At 38.7% G+C, this 17999-nt stretch overlaps 1 protein-coding gene across 4 annotated transcripts in view; it reads right to left on the bottom strand.

The window, feature by feature from the left end:
- Window positions 1-17999, bottom strand: part of CNOT10 (CCR4-NOT transcription complex subunit 10) — a 54108-nt gene that overhangs the window by 4458 nt on the left and 31651 nt on the right. For 3 of the 4 annotated variants that reach the window (XR_004312405.1, XR_004312404.1, XM_032459356.1), the window contains exons 12-17: window positions 17393-17569; window positions 16401-16481; window positions 4318-4431; window positions 1087-1217; window positions 488-523; window positions 165-292 (exon numbers count right to left, since the gene is read on the bottom strand). Coding sequence is in view for 2 of the 4 variants with exons in the window: in XM_032459356.1 (XP_032315247.1) it covers window positions 165-292; window positions 488-523; window positions 1087-1217; window positions 4318-4431; window positions 16401-16481; window positions 17393-17569 (667 nt within the window). In the remaining 2 variants the exon portion in view is untranslated. The remainder of the gene's footprint in view (window positions 1-164; window positions 293-487; window positions 524-1086; window positions 1218-4317; window positions 4432-16400; window positions 16482-17392; window positions 17570-17999) is intronic. The other variant, XM_032459357.1, reaches the window with a different exon arrangement.

Below are 17999 nucleotides of genomic sequence, written 5' to 3'. Positions count from 1 at the left end.
ATTTGCAACAAGAATCAGCTGTTTACCTTGCAAGACTATGCTTGGAAGAGCAACATTCAAACGTTTAACAAATTGACCAGAAGCCTCAAACAAACAACGAAGCCCATGAACTCCAACCCTCTGCTGGCTGCCTCACAAGGGGGTTGGCAGCGTCCCTGCCTCACCTGGTGGAGACACTTTCGGGCTTTGTCATACTCGCTCCGCAGGCAGTAGGCGCTCCCCAGGTTGAACAGCATCACGGTCCTGGCTGAGCTGACGGAGCTGGGGTAGCACTGAGGGGCCCGCTTCCCGGCTGCGGAGGAGACCAGACCCAGGTGAAGAGGACGGCCAAGGGCAGGGGAGCGACCCAGTCCACTGCCCCCAGGATCCGCCCAAGATAAAACCCAGCACCACTCCTCTGGTGGCAAAGGAAAGACACAGAGGCTTGAGTGTAAGTGTTTGGGACGCAGGCCCGGCTACTTCAGTATTGACAAAGCTGCTTACTTACAGGATTCCATTGCTTCGTTTTCACCCTTGTCTGATCCTACAAAGACATGAAAATAAAATCTGAGGGGGCAGGACAACAGAATCCGTTTTCTAAAAACCTACTTTTCTTCATGAAATGGAAATCTACTATTAAAGGAATGTCATAACATTTTTCCTTTCCAGGTGCTGGAGGTTCTATTAAAAGACACTGGAATGCTCCCACTCATCACCACCCCACGCCTGAGAAATAACCCTGAACAGAGTGAATGCTGGTTTCACTCCTTCAAAAACTTAGCCATGATTGAAAACCGACTCGTGAATGCAGTATTTTTACTCTCCCTGGATTGTGGAATCCCTCCGAAGAGAAAAATACAGTATGAAAATCAAAATGAATTGTTCCAACACAACCAGCCTTTCAAAAGTTAGAATTTAGACCATGTGATAATCAGCTCCTAGGTCAACTTAGCAAACAACTAGTACAAAGTACAGCCCATACTGTGGAGTGCCGACCTAGAACTCCCTTCACTTCACAACCGTGCCCTTAAATTTCCACACATCCTAAGTTATAACAGAAAGGCAGTGGAAATGGTGAACAGTTTTGATCAATGTGTCCTCATTAACCTTGGTCTTGCTCATTTGAAGAGATCCCCAAGGAGACATCAGTGACATTCTCTGGGTTCAAGTGAGTAATAGCATCAGATATTCTGTCCAGAGAGATGAGGGCTTCTGCAGCATATAAATGGCCCAAAAACCTAAAATTTGGGGGGGAAGAAAAGATTCCAAACTGAAAAGTAGGTCATCACAAAAATACCCAATGCGTAATAAAATCTGGTGTTGTGTATGTTTCACATTTCACATATTTCAAGTATTTAAATTGAAATTTAAGTTTATAAATGGATTAAGAGTCACTTAAACTTTCTCTCTTTAAAAATATCTTAAAATATACAGTAACTTTTATGTTAGCTGAGTAGAGGCAAATGACACATACTCATTAAGACAGCAAATTTATGCTGTTCTATGTATACAGAAAATAACACGAACAGTTCTGAAATGAGAGGCATGACTGAGGATGGAGGCCCTCCAGCGGAACATCACAGTTAGGGTCCTCCAGCCTCCGGTGCTGGAACAGTCAAACAGGCACGAGGCTGGGTGGGATTAACTTCACAATGGCTTCCCCCTCCTACATCATCCATCTGACGCCCACTTGGCAGATGTGCTGCCTCCAGGCTTCCAAGAGCCTGCTCCTTCCAGTGTCTGACTTTGAGCCATTTTCCCCACGATCATCTGATCGATTTTTCAAAATTAAACTAGTCTTAGACATATTACACCCTTACTAAAAATCTTAAATGACTTTTTCTACTTGAGAACAAGACAGAGCAAACAAAACTAAACTTTGATGGATTTAAAGCTCTCCACAATTCGGTCCCAGTTTCCTATATTCAGTTCACCCTCACTCCTCCGGAGTCCTCTGTTCCCACCAGACACAGTGTCCTGGGCAGGACACCCTGCTGCCTGCCTCTGAGGGCTCAAAGCCAGGCCAAAATCCAACTCCTCCCTTCAAAGGACAGCTCAGGTCTCACCTCCTCTAGACAGCCAGTCTCAGCTGCATCTGTCTACATGGATTTGGGTCCTTGAATCCTAGCCTCTTTGTAATTTGACCATTTTTCTGGGATGTATGCACATTAATCACACAAGAGCTATTTCTTTTAAAAAAAAAAATTCATTATTTTTGTTGTTGTTGGGGGGAAGGTAATTAAATTTGTTTATTTATTTATTTTTAATGGAGGTACTGGGGATTGAACCCAGGACTTTGTGCATGCCAAGCATGCACTCTGCCACTGAACTATATACTCTACCCTCAAGAGCTATTTCTTTACGAAGCAGTTTCTTCTAATGCGCTGGAGTTGTAATGACCTTCTATTTTGCTTCCCCACCAAACACTAACAGAAATGACCAAAAAACAAAAACAAAAACAAAAAAAAAGTAACTTCAAATATATTCTGAAATAAGGTATTTCAAAAATTTCATTAAAGCAGCATCCATAAGCCAATAATCATTACAAAACACAAACATATTCAAAGAACTACTTCAAACTCTTCTCTGTGAATTTACTTAAAATTTTTTTAAAAAAACCAAATTAAATGCCTTCTTGACATTCAAAGCCCAGAACTCCTTGATGAGGTGTTTGGGAAGCAACTGTGGGATCTGGGCTGCCAAACGGAGAAATACCTGTTTATTTTCACTGGAAAGACAGCGGCCTGGCTATTAATCAGAAACCAACGCTAGGACAGAATGGTTAAGGGATTAAAAATGAAATGATCAGACACGCCGTGGCCAATCCCTCAAAGTTGGCTAAGAAATCACATAACCTAAGAATTTTGTTGCTTTGACATTCAGAGGAAAGAAGCTGCTAAGTGAGGTTAAAAACCCTCCAATGAACGCCAGGTAGACACCCTAGTCGGGATTATCTGAGAATAGTGGCTACAACGTCAGCCAGAGGATTGAAAAAAAAAAAGCAGCGAGGATTTGTGTTTCATTCTTGTTCAAAAGGAAAACACAAAGCACTGCTCTACCGATGCCACGCACACCACAGCCCGAGCGGCGCGCTCCTGGCGGGGCAGAGGCCACGGTTCTGGCCAGAATGCGCAGGGCTGGGTGATGGAAAGGAGCGGAGGAGCCGCAGATGCAACCAAGTGCCCGGCACTCAGCTCAGGGCCCCCCAGGTCTCGACATGAGACAGGGTTTTCTCACAGAAGAGCACTCCTATCTGAATCAGGACAAAGTTTCTTACGTTCCTGGATGTTTTTCATTATCTTTTTAAAAACAAAAACAAAAACACAAGGTATGTTTGGGGAACAATGACCTGAAACAACCTTAATCAATGTTAATTTTAGATGTTTGTATAAAGTAACACATTATTTAAACAGACTTGCTCCTCACAGTATGACCTCACAGTTCTAAGTGTTGCATGTTATACACAACGCTACTTTTAAAAGGCAAAGGAACATATTTTGCAGATTTTAAGTACATACCCACAGGGTGAGTGGAAAAACAACTGCCCTCATTTAATGCTATGCAGAGGACTTGTGGTCCTAGATAGAATTTCTAGTATCAGCATCATACCGAGATTGAAAGAATGCTGCAGCTTACTCTACTTCCATACAAGGAAGGATGAAGTGCTTTAGAGAAGTTAGAATGACAGTGACACTGCTGCTGAGGAGGCATCTGAGGAATCCGAATAAAACTCATGTACTCAGGAAATGGTACAGTAGTTTGGAAAATTATTTTAAAATTCTTATTTGTTTACTTGAATTGCATTCCTCAAAGTTGACCACACTCCTTCTGGTGTGGGACTTCTCCCTGAGGACTCATCTTGTCTGGAGAGCTAACATGTGACAACATGCTCCGGCTGGGCCCAGCAGCGGACACTAGGGAGTCCAGAGTCCCTGCCTCCAAATGCTCAGCGCAGCAAGTGCCACTTCCGCTAACCCCTGAGGTGCAACAAGTGAAAAAAATTTCACTATCAAATAAACAATTACCAAATTAAGAAACTCTGATGGGGAGGGTGTAGCTCAGTGATAGAGCATGTGCTTAGTATGCACGAGGTCCTGGGTTCAATCCCCAGTACCCCCACTAAAAATTAAATAAACAACCTAATTACCTCCCCCCTTCAAAAAAAAAAAAAAAAAGAGTTAAGAAAAAAAAGAAACTTTGTGCTTTCTCTATAACATATATTCAAGTGCGAGAGTTAAAAAAAAAAAGCAACAGCAGCAGCAGCTGCAGCACACCACACATTAACTGAAAACCTCCAAACAAAACAAACAAGGAACACGCAGGGCAAGTCACACTTACTTAAGAGACCCTGACAGCTTGGGCTGCTGAAGGAGTTTATCTGCGTGATTCAGAGCCATGAGGTTATCACCCAACGCCAGAGCCACGTAAGCACTGCAGGCGAGAATGGAGCATCTGCAACACAAAAGGCAAGGGCCGTAAACCAGAGTTACAAATGACGATGACAACGTCTGTGAATCGGGAAAGGACGCCCTAATTATGGCTGTGGCAATCTGGACACCAGGAAAGAAGACAGGAAGCCACAATACTAATGGCAAGAATCAGAATGATGGCAAAAACTACAATCTGAGGCTCAGTTTAGCTATTTACCTAAATCATCTTTAGCTTCCATCCAACTGGAAGCCAAAATAACCAACAAAATAACCAAATAGTTACAATATATATTTAGCCTGTAAAAAAAAAAATAATGTAGTTAATGGCCTAGTGACAAGTTCCTTTAACCTCCAAGAAAGAAAGCTATAGAAGCACATCTGCTGCTCTAAGGAACAATTACCTTACTAAAACACCCACTTAGCTCCACTTACTGTAAAGCGTTCTTCTCTGAAACTATTAAGAAGTCTATAGCTCTTGCTAAGCACCAGTGTCCAAAGTAACAGAATTTCATTCACATAGGTAGGTACTACTGTCCTATATGACTATTCAGGAGGGAAAACACACACACACACACACAGGCTGAATAAATACACGCAAAGATAAAAAATTTAAGTTACACAGATTTTCCTAAGTTGTGTTGGAAACCTAAATTTCCATTTGGTTTTCTACTTAACAGGCAGCTCATTTAAAACAGTACCAAGACACTAATAGATCATTTGAATGTTAAACAACCACTCCACAAAGCAATCTTAAAATAAACCCCTGTCAAATAGAAAAGAGGTCTGAATGGCCGACCACAAATGACCTGACTTAGATACAGGGTTTTGAGTGTTTACAAATTACAATACATATGTATATCATTAAGTGCATCTGGGTTGTAATTTCAGGCTAAGGAGGAATGTAAGCATCACAGAACCAGAGTTTTCTAACACTGAAATCCTCCGACTTCAAATGCCCATCTAGGAAAAGCGCAGCCGGGCAAATTCAGAAGTAGCCTGCCGTTTCCCCGTCACTGGCTCACTTCTGGTTGCTGGAACCTTAGAAAATTATCCACTAAAGGAAAAAACAGGCCCTCGACCCCTAACAACACAGCAGAGTAGACTGGCACAAGGAAACAGATTGATGGCCTTATGCTATGATGTGAAGGGCTGAAAGATCGCCTACTGTGGTGCCTCATTCTATAAGTGAGATTGAAAGTGATTAAACACATCCTAGAGCTTAGAGTCTGGTGAGTCAGGACCAACACCCCACACTGCGGACTCCCAACTCACTGCCCTTCCTGTCCTACCACACTGCTTCTCGGTCAATTCATAAGACTGCCCTACCAATATAAAAGTAGAAAGAAAAGATTACATCATGATTTTTCCTATGCACACATATATAATCTAACCTGTCTTTTTTAAAAGGAAGAAAACAGAATTTAACTGAAATATTTCAAGTTTGAATTTTATTACTGAGCCCATGATTTAAAATCTGAGGAGAGTAATTAATTTAAGAGCAGGCAAGTTGTGTCATTTCCGAAGGGATTTTCCCGACAAGTCTACTATCACCCCTGTGTCTTCACTAGCAAGGCGACCTTGTGGCCACGGCCCCTGGAGGGAGTCCTCTCCCTGATGGAAGACTCAAGGGCCCAAAGGAGGGAGGCACTGGCTAGTTCTCTCCCCTTTTCAGACGCACTTCAGTGGTTGGCTCTGTGTGGAGAGATCAGGGTGACTTAATTACTCTTTTGGTTTATTTGTAGTTTTATTTTTAAATGGCAATAGACATTCACTCATCAGCCAGGTATGCACTGCTTACGAAGAAAAGGAATGACCTGGAAAGGCCTCCATCTCCAGAGGCCCTAGACCATCCTCAGCTCAGATGAGTATATGACTGACAGTCACAAAATTTAAAATCCATTTTCATCTGTGACTTTGCCAAAGGCCAGGGCAAGACAAGCTCCTTAAAAGCAGAAGCCTGCATCTTTCGTTTTCCACATAAAGATGAGAGTAATCTCTCTGTGCTACAGTAGGTGTTTAACAGGTAATCACCAAAGACAACAGTTTTCAACGTTTTAGATTTACCTCTCCAGGAACCCAGACCTCCACCGCCTGGTGGTAGGCCACCTTGCTGACAAAGCCACCTCCTTCCCGGCCCTCAAACACGGGAGTCTCCTGCTCGCTTCATGTCCTGGAGTCCAGGACCGGCCTCACCTCAGGCAGGCTTGCTGGGAAAAGCCTGCCCCAGCCACTCCTGACAGTAGGGGGGCTATTACTGCTCTAGCCCACTGTCAAGCCCACTTTGGGTCCAGAAATCAGTCATGTACGATTTGCAGCAGGATTCTGTTTCCCAAACTATAATTATGTACAAGGGAAAGATCTGTTTTCCTTAGCTTTTACCTCCTTCCCCGTTAAGATACCGTATCAAGTTACAACAGGGTGAAAGATTCTAATAATAACATAAGCTTCCTATTAAAACGTACTTAAATGTGTGGGCTGGCATTCTGATCAAGAGTCATCGGATTCAACCAGTTTCACTACATGAAACTAAAACTAACACATGTGCCCCTCTTCTCAGGGCACCTTCCCCTCCAGCCTACCTCATCTCCCACCACCCTCCACCCTCTTGCTTTTCCACTCCACACTGCATAATTCCTGCAGATGAGAACACTGGAAACACACACGGCACTACCTACTAAGCTTCTGGAAATCATTTTACTTCTGATAGTTGCTACTTAAAATATTGAACCCCCCCCCCAACCCTGCCCCACTGCCTCCTCGAGTCACTGTCCAATCTGCTTTAGCAGCCACTCAGTGGATCTGACAGTTCATCAGACTGGAAGAACTCTAGCTCAAGGGAAGGGACACCCCACCTCCCCCCGCGGAAGGTCTGACACAACCCCACCCTCCCTGCCATAGGCTGGAGGAGCTGGCTCTAGAACAGAGCACCAACCCTTGGAAAAGGAAAGAACAAAAAAGCTGAAGAAGAAGAAAGAAAGGAGAGACATGGGGAAGACATGTCCTTAAACAACCAAACTCTAGCAGCAAGCTATGTAAGTAAGACTTGGCGTTAAAAATTTGTCAAGCCATATATTCTGTGAGTAAAATGCATCTAAACCAAGTGTCTGAAATAGCTTAACCTGTATCAAAAGAAGCTAAAATGGGGTAAGTCCAGTCAGTCTCCATTTGTCAAAGGAACCTCATACAAACGTTATTTGAAAAACTGGCTCATAAAAATTCTACAAAGAATTTCTTCGAACAGAATGAATATGGTATTGGATTTTAAAATTTAAAATAATGTATTTCAAGCTGTTTCCATTTATCTACAACAATCTAGAAAATGTTAAACTTGCCAACTTTAAATTCTTCAGAAACATTTAAAGTTTTGGATAAGTTTTTCACTTCATGTCTTCCGTAAACACTCTGCTTTCTAGGAACAGTTCTGTACAAAAAGCATCTTACTGACAAACACACCCCAAACCCAACACTAATAAAAGCCCAGCTCAAACAAGCTGAAGAAGTTTTTCTCTTCAACCAAATCTAGCATCTCAAGGAATCCAGTCCTACTCCAGGCAGAAAATAAAATGCATAGTCACAGACCTAGCATTCTATACATGTGCAGGACCTTAAGATCGCTCACTCCAACTTGCTTATTTGACAAAAGGAAAAAGGCCCAAAGGGGTTAAACAATTTGTCCAATGTCGGCAGGAGCCCCATGGGGTTTCTACAGAGTGGGAGACCACTGAAGAATTATTCTAACCCTGGCTTGTGACCAGTCTGATCACCAGTTCATCTAAATGGGGTCCTGGGACTCTGATGTGAATCGTGCCGTCATAAACACAAGCTGCTGCTAAGGTGAGGGATGTGTCACACAGGCAGGTTCCCCTCTTTGGTAGAGTTTAGTAGATGAGCAACTTTCAGTAGGACCACATTCAGTTACAAGACTGAAATGGGGATGGGTCCCTAGCAAGAGCAATATGAGATTCAAAAGATTATTAGCCATATTCCTGCTTTTGGTATATCTCACGAGCTAACACCAAAAGAAATATGATTCCTTAAGTACACTAAAACTGTCTGCAATATTTATGTTATCAACCATTTGTTTGACTCGTCTTCTTTTATAAACACTGGGCCATGTAAGGTCCCTTTTAACTGAATGGGAAATAATTCACTTGAGTGTCACATCCGAGTCTAAATGAACTAATTAATTAAGGCTCCATAATTTATACTTGTGGAATAAGTGGGCCTAATTAAATTTTGGCTGAACATTTCTTTTTATCCATTTTGAGACTCTTATTAAAGAAAAAGACAAACTGAAGTTTCATTTTTATTTTGTATACTTTGATTTTAATTTCTCATACACACTATTTCCCAGGTTGGCCCCAACATTATTTCCTACCCTTTTCCAGTTCTGTTATACTCTTTTCCAGGTTCTAGAGAAGCCTCCAATTTAGTTTCAGAAATTAAAAGTTAGCTAATATCACAATCTCAGAATAAATAATAAAGACGTCCTGCAATATGCAACACGTAAGACTTCATACATACCCATGACAGTTATAAAAACACTGCGCAACTAGAAATGTTAATGTGACTAACCCTATGAATGTATTTCCTTACTATTAATAAGATACTAGAATGCAAACAATTAATTTGAGCCCTTACCTCATACCATACATAAAAATTAGCTCAAAGTGGATCAAAGGCCTAAATGTAAGCACTAAAATTATAAAACTTTTAAATAACAACATAGGAGTAAACCTCATGACCTTGGATTTGGCAAAGGAGTCTTAGACATGACATGAAAAGCAAGATCAATAAAAGGGAACACAGATACATCGAACTTCATCAAAATGTAAAATATCTGTCATTCAAAGACCACCTCCAAAACGTGAAAAGACAACCGACAGAAGGGGAGGAAATATTTGCCAATCACTTACCTGATAAGGGTCTTGGATCTAAAATACATAAACTCTTACAAGTCAATAATAAAAAGATAAATCACACATTTAAAAAATAGGCAGAGGATCTCAATAAATATTTTTCTAAGGAAAAGATACAAATGTCCAATAAGCACATGAAAAGATGTTCGTCATCATTAGTCCCCAGGGAAACGCAAATCAAAGCCACAAAGAGATAACACTTCATACCCACTTCAATGTATAACCGAAAAGATGAGTAACAAGTGTTGGTGAGGATGCGAAGAAATCGCAACGTTCATACACTGCTGGCAGGATTGTAAAGTGGTGCAGCCGCTTTGGAAAAGTCTGGTCATTCCTCAAATGATTAAACAGTTACTTATGACCCAGCAATTCTACGTCTAGGTATACAACCAAGGAAAAAAAAATGTGTTTACACAAAAACTGGTACATGAATGTTTATAGCAGCATTATTCTAAGCAGTCTAAAGATAGAAACAACCCAAATGTCTATTAATGAATGAATGAACAAAATGTGATATATCCATACAATGAAGTATTTTTCTATAATGAAATGGCAATGATACATGCTACAACTTGGATACACCTTGAAAACTTTACCCTAAGTGAAAGAAGTCAGTCATAAAAAGCCCACATGTTACGTGATTCCATCCATAGGAAAGTCTAGAATGGGGAAAGCTACAGCGACAGAAGGTAGATTAATTAAGGCTGGGGAGCAGACTCGGGATAAAGGGGTCACAGCTAAAGGGTACAGGGTTTCCCTCTGAGGTGATGAAAATGTTCGAAAACTGACTGTGGTGATGATTGCACAACACTGTGAATCAACTAAAAAACACTGGATTGTACACTTTAATTGTATAGTATGTGAATCAGATCTCAAAGCTGTTTTGAAAATATTATCAGTAGTCAGTCAATAAATGTCTGACTTCAAAAAAATAAAGATATTAAAAGTACATCCTTATAATAAAAACCAATCACTGGATAAGAAAATCATTATCTCCCAAATGCTTGTGGAGACATTAGTATTTAAATCAGCATGTGGCCAAAATATCAATCATGCACATGTGTCTACATTCTCAGATTCATGTGGATGTTAGGCCTTTTTTTTCTGAAGAGAGATTCAGCTACATTTTGTGGTACGTGAGAAAAACGGCCCAGCAACAATACCGCACATTCGTAGAAACCACATAGCGACAAACAGGCCCTTCAAACGCGTCTGAACCCTTAGAGCGGTGCTGCCCAACAGGGATTTAATTGGAGCCATAAATATAATGTATTTTCTAGTAGACACATTAAAAAAAAAACAGAAACAGGTGAAAAGGATGAATTTTAATATATTTAAATTAATCCAGTATATCTAAGATATCATTTCAACATATGGTCAATATAAAAAATTACTGATGTGTCGTATATTTTTTTTCAGTTTTGAAATTCTGTGTGTATCGTACACCTGAACAGTGTAGCTTTCATGAGTCACATTTCCTGCGCTCAGGAGCCTCCTATGATGACTGGTGCTGGCACTGGACACTGCAGCCTTAGGGTCTGATGAATACATGATAAATACGCAGAGAGATGTTTCTCTGTTGTTGTTAAGAAGCCAAGTTTTCCATGTCATGTCACCTCTAAGTGATACGTAAGAGAAACTGACCACTGATCATTAGTGATTAACTCACATTTGCAAAAATAGTAAGTTTACAATTATATTAACTGAAAAATTTCAAAATATCTTAAAAATGTTCAGCTAGGTATACTTTTTATGTATTAAAACATATTATTTTAAGTGTAAAGTTTGAAGGGTTTGAATACACACATGTAACCACCAGCCCAATGAAGATACAGAACATTTCTTTCACCTCAGAAAGATTCCTTCGAGGCAATTCTCCAACCACTGTTTTAATTTCTATGAATATAAATTAGTTTTGTATAGTTTTGCCTGTCATACAAATGGTATCAATGGAATTATACAGTTTATACCTTATACTGATTAAAGAAGAAATAGGAAATGTTTTGAGATTCATATTGTGTTGACTTGTGTACCAGTACTTGTTCCTTTTTTACAGCTGAGTAGTATTCCAATATACAGAGTGGACTAAAACTGAGTTGCCCACCCTCCCACTGATGCATACCAATGGGCTAGTTCTACTTTTTGTCTATCATAAGCAAAGCCGCTGTGAAATTCTTGTGTGGACAAGTCTTCATCTCTCTTACACAAAAAACTAGAAACAGAATCATCTTTTACTTAAAAAATTTAAAGTCATAGCATTTATTTATTTCAAGGCTACTGTGTGTATGTGTTCTTAATCAAAAGAAACTGATAGCTTTGCAAAGCTGTGGGTAGTTCAGGAATTGAAGCAACAGTCTAACAGTGTCATTATATTGTTGATCCATTGTATCAGTACCTCTAAGTTCATGTGAGCCTCACAATGTAACTATTTAGTTGATTTGTGAGACACCTTCATGTTTTGGGGACAGATTTCTGTTTTAATTGTGAGAATATTTTTCTGAAAGCTACCTTGTTTTAATACAACATCTCACAACTGCTTCAGGTATCTCATGCCTTCTAAAGACATACTTGTTACTTGGTTAGAATAAATTTTTCTTAGATCCATCTCCTTTTATGTACAAATGAAAAGAAAAAAATGAAAATACTCAAGAGGCTCAACCCATACGGTAAGAAGTGGCCATTAGAACAGTCATGATAATTTACTGCATATTAGTTATGCTGGAAATAGGAAATGAGGTTTTGCATTGGTGTCTTGGGTATTATAGAGCGCAAAGGGTCAAACATAATAGTCCATAAAAACTAAACTATATACTAGTCACACACATTTCCAATCACATAAAAGAATTCAGGTCAGAAGTGGATGAAATCTCTAAATTCCAGGATCTTAACAGAGAAACAGTGTGCTCCGCCTCCTCCCTTCTGTGGAAAACAGCTGGCTCCTGCCTCCAAACTGCCCTTTAACACACCCAACTGCACTGTGAGCTTTTATAGCTTTGAAAATCGCGACACAAATCTTTTGCGACTCCTTCCCCCACCCCATTTGTCTCCACATCACCATTACCACTGTCCTGCAGAGCAGTTCTTTTTTTTTTTATAAATCTACCCTAAGGCTCCTTCCGTCTTGTTCCATTTCCTTTCTCCCATCTGCTCCATAAGAAAAAAAGGTTAATCTACATCAGCAAGCCCATCTTTACCTCACTTTATGATGATGGAATTCCCTATGGAGACCCTTTGCCCCTTCCCACAAAAATAGGGACATAATTTTATTTTCTCTGAAAAGCACCACTCCTTCTACAAGGATATGTGGAAAGCAAAGAGCTGTTGTGCCATGAAAGGCCACTCTGCTGGTACCCTTCTCTTTAATGCCATCTTCAGAAGGTAAAGTTAAATCACACAACTCTGCAGCTGTTCAACGGTATGAGATAATGCATGCATACATAAAGCAACCCTAAGATTAGTACTTGTTCAAATAAATTCATAAAAATTAAATCAAGTTTAAAAATCATTTCAAAAAACTTCATCACTAAGAGTTCCCCTTGAAAATCATGTCCAGTGATATACACTGCAGCATTATTTGTAATAGCAAAGACTGAAAACACCACAAAGAGCTAAATATAAATCAGTGTGAAATGGCAGGGGGAGGGTATAGCTCAAGTGGGTATAGGGTATAGGGCACAAGCTTAGCATGCAGGAGGTCCTGGGTTCAATCCCCAGCACCTCCTCTAAAAACAAATATGTAAACCTAATTACCTCCCCCTCCAAAAACAAAAGACCAACAATAAATCAATGTGAAATGAACTGTCATATCTATACACTGCAATTCTGTACACCCATTAGAAAAGGATGCAACAGAGCTCCGTGTACTGATACAGAACAACCTTGAAACCTCACTGGAAGGACACATAAGAAGTGGGTCAGTGGTTGCCCCTCAGAGGAGAGGAAGCAGAGGACCTGATGGGACAAGATTCACTTTACACTGTAGAACCTTCTGTCTTACTTGGATATTTACCATATAAAACAACCTATAAAAAATAGATGAACCCTGAGATAAATATGAAATGCAGGTGGCTCTATAAACAGACTCCTACAGAAAATATTAGGCATATGGTGGAGGGGGATGGTATACTATCCTTGGCTATATCAGAGTGTTCTCTCAAATGCAGTCCTGGCTGAAGTTTACAATCTACCCCTTCTCACCAGCTTATTTTATACCAAATCCAGTTTAACTTTACTTAATTTGCTTTCTTTTTACACATTTCCACTCAGGACAAAAATCCAGCGTAGTGAATTTATTTTAGTTCTATGTTTGGAATTTTGTTTTTTAAATTCAATTTTATTTCATTCAACAGCAATATTCTTTTGCATATTTTGTTTCTGCCATTGTTTCACTGGTAATCTGTCATAGTATTTTTTATTTTCTTGCTTCTTATGATTCATACAAGAAATAAGAAATCAAGAAATTTTAATATAACTGAAGATAATTAAAAAAAATTTAATTACCTTTGCCAAGTTTTAAAAAACCAAAACACTGCTTTCAAAACCTTAAATGACCAACTCCTCATTTCTAACTAAATTTGAGATTTTAGATTTTCCTCCATATAATTAGAAGATTAATGCTTTCCTCCAGACAATACAATACAGTGGGGATACACATATATATGAAACCCAGGATAGAGAGGGTGTTACTGCAAAGTGGGAATTTATGGTATATTTTGACAGAATGAAATAAAGAGGTAAAAAGCTATTGTTTTGTTGAACAGGGTGCCTGGAGCCCTGAGCTCGCTGACAGTCATACCCCTCCGTGAACCCACTGGTCTGACAATACAGGACCAGAAAAGGGCACATCTGCTGGCCAGTCTTTCCTCCAAAGGGAATCAGTAAGATTAATGAAGTATCTTCATCTTTTAAAAGTTGGAAAAAACAGATATGCAATAAGAAAATAAAAATCATCAGTTACCCCACCATTCGGGGCTAATCACCTTGAAAGTTTTGACACAGATCCCCTCCAGACTTTAAAAAAATGCAAATAGAAATACATATATGTTATTTTATAAAAATGTAATTTAAACCATTTAGACACAAAATCTTCACATTTTATACCTCTGTTTCATGTTTTATTCGGAAAATTCAATGAAGCTATTAATCAAATGAATGTTTCAAATAAATATACTATGAAAAATCACACAAAATAAGGATAGATTCCCTACCTTATTTGCTTAGATAAATTCTAGATGAAACAAAATTTAGATTGGTGGTAATGATAGTATAACAGTAAAAAAAAAAGCTAGAAAACATGGCTAAATTATTTTTTAAATCTTGGAGATAAGAAAGGCTTTTCTAAACATTGCACAAAATGGAAAAAAGTAAAGAAGACTTATAAATATGATACTTAAAAAATGAAACTCTCCTTTAAAACTAAATGTCAGAAACAATGTTTCAGGACAAATGATAGAGGCCAATTTCCTTAATATAGAAGAACTCTTATAAAAATGAAAAGGATGAAAAAACCCAGTATGAAAATGATAAATCCTACAATCACAGAAAAGGTAACATAGGTAAACCTCGGCATCAGACTGAGCACCTTGAGTGGACTGGAAGAAGGGCAAAATTTTAAATGGGTCATTTTCCACTCGTCAGGGTGATCAAATTCTCACAAGAAGAAAAGAGACGCCCCAAATCTCACCACCTAGTAACTAATCTAACTAATATCATTTTCTCCTAAGTGTCTGCCATCTGCTTTTGAGGGCAGTGCTGCTTCTTTTACCTCTGATTCCCCTCCAACTACTACAAGCACTAACGTTTGTGGAAAAAAGAGGAGTAAACAAAATGCTTTCCAAAAGTAATGCATCAATTTACAGTACTACTAGCAACGTATGAATGTTTTAACTGTACCCATGTCATTTTTTTGCAACTTAATAGGTGAAAACACAACTGATGATGGCTCTTTCTTTCCACTTTAATTTGCAGTTCCATTATTAAAATTATTCCTAAAAGTAACGCTGTACTTCCAAAAGCAACATGAAAAAAATCATGGTAAAAAATACCCCAGATTTGTTGAAAGATAAATTTATAGATTTAAGAAAGTCAGCTAACCCAAAGGAAGATTAAAAACAAACAAAAAAATCACACTTAGACTCATCATAGTCTAAACTGCTGAAAAACAAAGACAATCAACGTTGACAGAGAGACGGCAGCTACAATACAGTGGCTGTGATCAGAGACAGTGGACAGCAGACAGCACAGTGACATATTGAATGAGCCGAATGAAAGGAAAGCAAAAACAAAACCAAAACCTAGAATTCCATACTCAGTGAAAACATCCTCCAAGAGTGAAGCTGAAATAAAGACAATTCTAGATTTAGAAAGGAAAAAAACAAAAACAAACAAAACACTGAAACTTTAGGAAAACCAACACCTGTACCATTAGAAACACTGAAGGAAGATATTCAGACTGAAGGGAACTACCTTACAAAAGCTAGAGTCATCAGGAAGTGGTAATTGTGTGGCTAAACATAAAAGAATACTCTGTTCTTTCAATTTATACCTGACTGTTCAAAACAAAAATAATGGGGCTTAGAATCTATATGGACAAAAACATAACTTACCCAAACCGACACAGATGAAATAGGAAATCCAAAAAGCCCTCATCTATTGAAGAACTTGAATTCATTACCAAAAATTTCCCACAGAGAAAACCCTAGGCCAGATGGTTTCACTGGCGAATTCTATCAAACATATGAGGAAGGAGAAATACCGATCTTACACAAACTAAAAAACAGAGGAAGCAGCACTTCCCAGCTCATTCATATGTTCAGCATAACCCTGAAACCAAAGCCCAGCCAAGACATCATAAGCAAAGCATGGACCACCCTTCCTTGTGAACACAAAATATTAACAAATCCAACAACTGAGGAAAAAGGTAATACATTCTGACTAGTAGGGTTTAATCACAAGACTGAAAGGCTGGTTTACCATCTGACATTTCATCAGTGTAATTCACAACATTAACAGAACAAAGGAGATAATGTGCTCACGTCAACAGGTGCAACGCTAATTTTGTGTAGATACTCACTTTAAGTTTTCTAATTCCTGTTTTCTCAATGGAGAAGAAGGTGGAGCTGGAATGAATTTATCTCCATCATGGCTTTTACTGCTAAAATAAAGACAGATTCCTAACTATGAAGAGCATAAATAAACAACTAAATGTAAATTTTTGTTTCCCCATTCCCCACTCCCAATTTTTTATGACGAAAGTGTAAAACAATCAAAACATTGAAAAATGTTTAGTAACTTGGTATCACTAACATGTTAAAGTGATACTGTATATTAGCCTCTTTTCCCCAGTACATACTACTTTCAAAAATCTCTAACAGAAAACACCTCTGCTATACAAAGGAAACCATTCCAGTACCTTCACACATTTCTCATTCTTTTAACTGTCTTTTACCAACATAATAAAGCACAACCTCTTGATGGAGGGAAAAAAATTACACAATTTTGTTTTAATTTTCTACAATAAACATGTATTTCTATTATAATCAAGAAAAAATGTTGGAATGGGAGACCTGACTTTAAAGGTGCTGTGTGTAAAAAGAACTTTCTACATATAATAGTGTTTGTTTTATTACTACATAAACTCTCCCAATTTCTACAGATTAGCATAATATTTAATTTATGCTAGGAAACTAGAAATACATAAATATTCTGGAGGTTAGTGGCTTAGAGTACATTAAGAGAAAAAGTATAAGATAATAAAAAATGAAAAGTTTTAGGGATTTAAGTATTTATCTCAATAAAAATTAAAAAAAAAAAAGCTGTCTGGTAGCAAAATGATTTCTTGCAACTATTCCTCCTATTAGTTGTTACTTTCCACTTTTCTCTTTCAAGGTTCTCTCCTCACTTAAGCCTTCACCTTATTTCTCTCTTCCAGAAATGCTTAAACAGTTGTATTTTCCTTTCTTTTACTCCAAACAGAGAATTTTGGAAACTCAGGCTGAAGATTTCAGGAACTCCTGTAAAGGCCAAGGGCTCACTCTGCCCAGGAAGGTAAAGGGCTCAGGATACCTGCAAGTTTCGCTGCTCTCGCTGCTTTCTGTGTTACCACCTAACTGACTGCTATTTTTAGACCCATTTTCCTGCTTTGGATCTTGCTGTTCTTCAGGTAACAGCAGCAAGGCGTTTCTGAGACAGATGGCTGCAAACTCCATACTGGCTACCGGAATGGCTGAAGACTGTCCATCACTGAAAAGAACAAAATCAAGTTAGCAGAGAAAACAACAAAAATAAATAAGACCTCTCCATTATCAGGAATGAAACCAATATAATTGTAAAAATAAAAACTGTGCCGTCTGATAGGTAGATATTTTAATATAAGCAGTTGTAAGAGAATGCTAAAGAACCCAAATCCTAAATGTTACACAGGCACACCTTAGACATATTGTGGGTTCAGTTCCAGACCACCGCAATAAAGTGAATATCACAGTACAATAAGACACATGAATTTTTTGCTTTCCCAGCGCGTATAAAAGCTATGCTTACACTATGCAGTAGTCTATTCAGTGTGCAATAGCGTCATGTTTAAACATGACGTACATACCTTAAAAAAATATTTTATTGCTAAAAACTGCATCATGAGCCTTCAGCAAGTCATAATCTTTTTGCAATACTATCA

Source organism: Camelus ferus, chromosome 17 (genome assembly GCF_009834535.1).
Source record: "Camelus ferus isolate YT-003-E chromosome 17, BCGSAC_Cfer_1.0, whole genome shotgun sequence".
NCBI classification, from domain to species: Eukaryota; Metazoa; Chordata; class Mammalia; order Artiodactyla; family Camelidae; genus Camelus; species Camelus ferus.
Note: the sequence above shows the minus strand (reverse complement) of the source record. Positions and strands in the feature narration are given on the sequence as shown.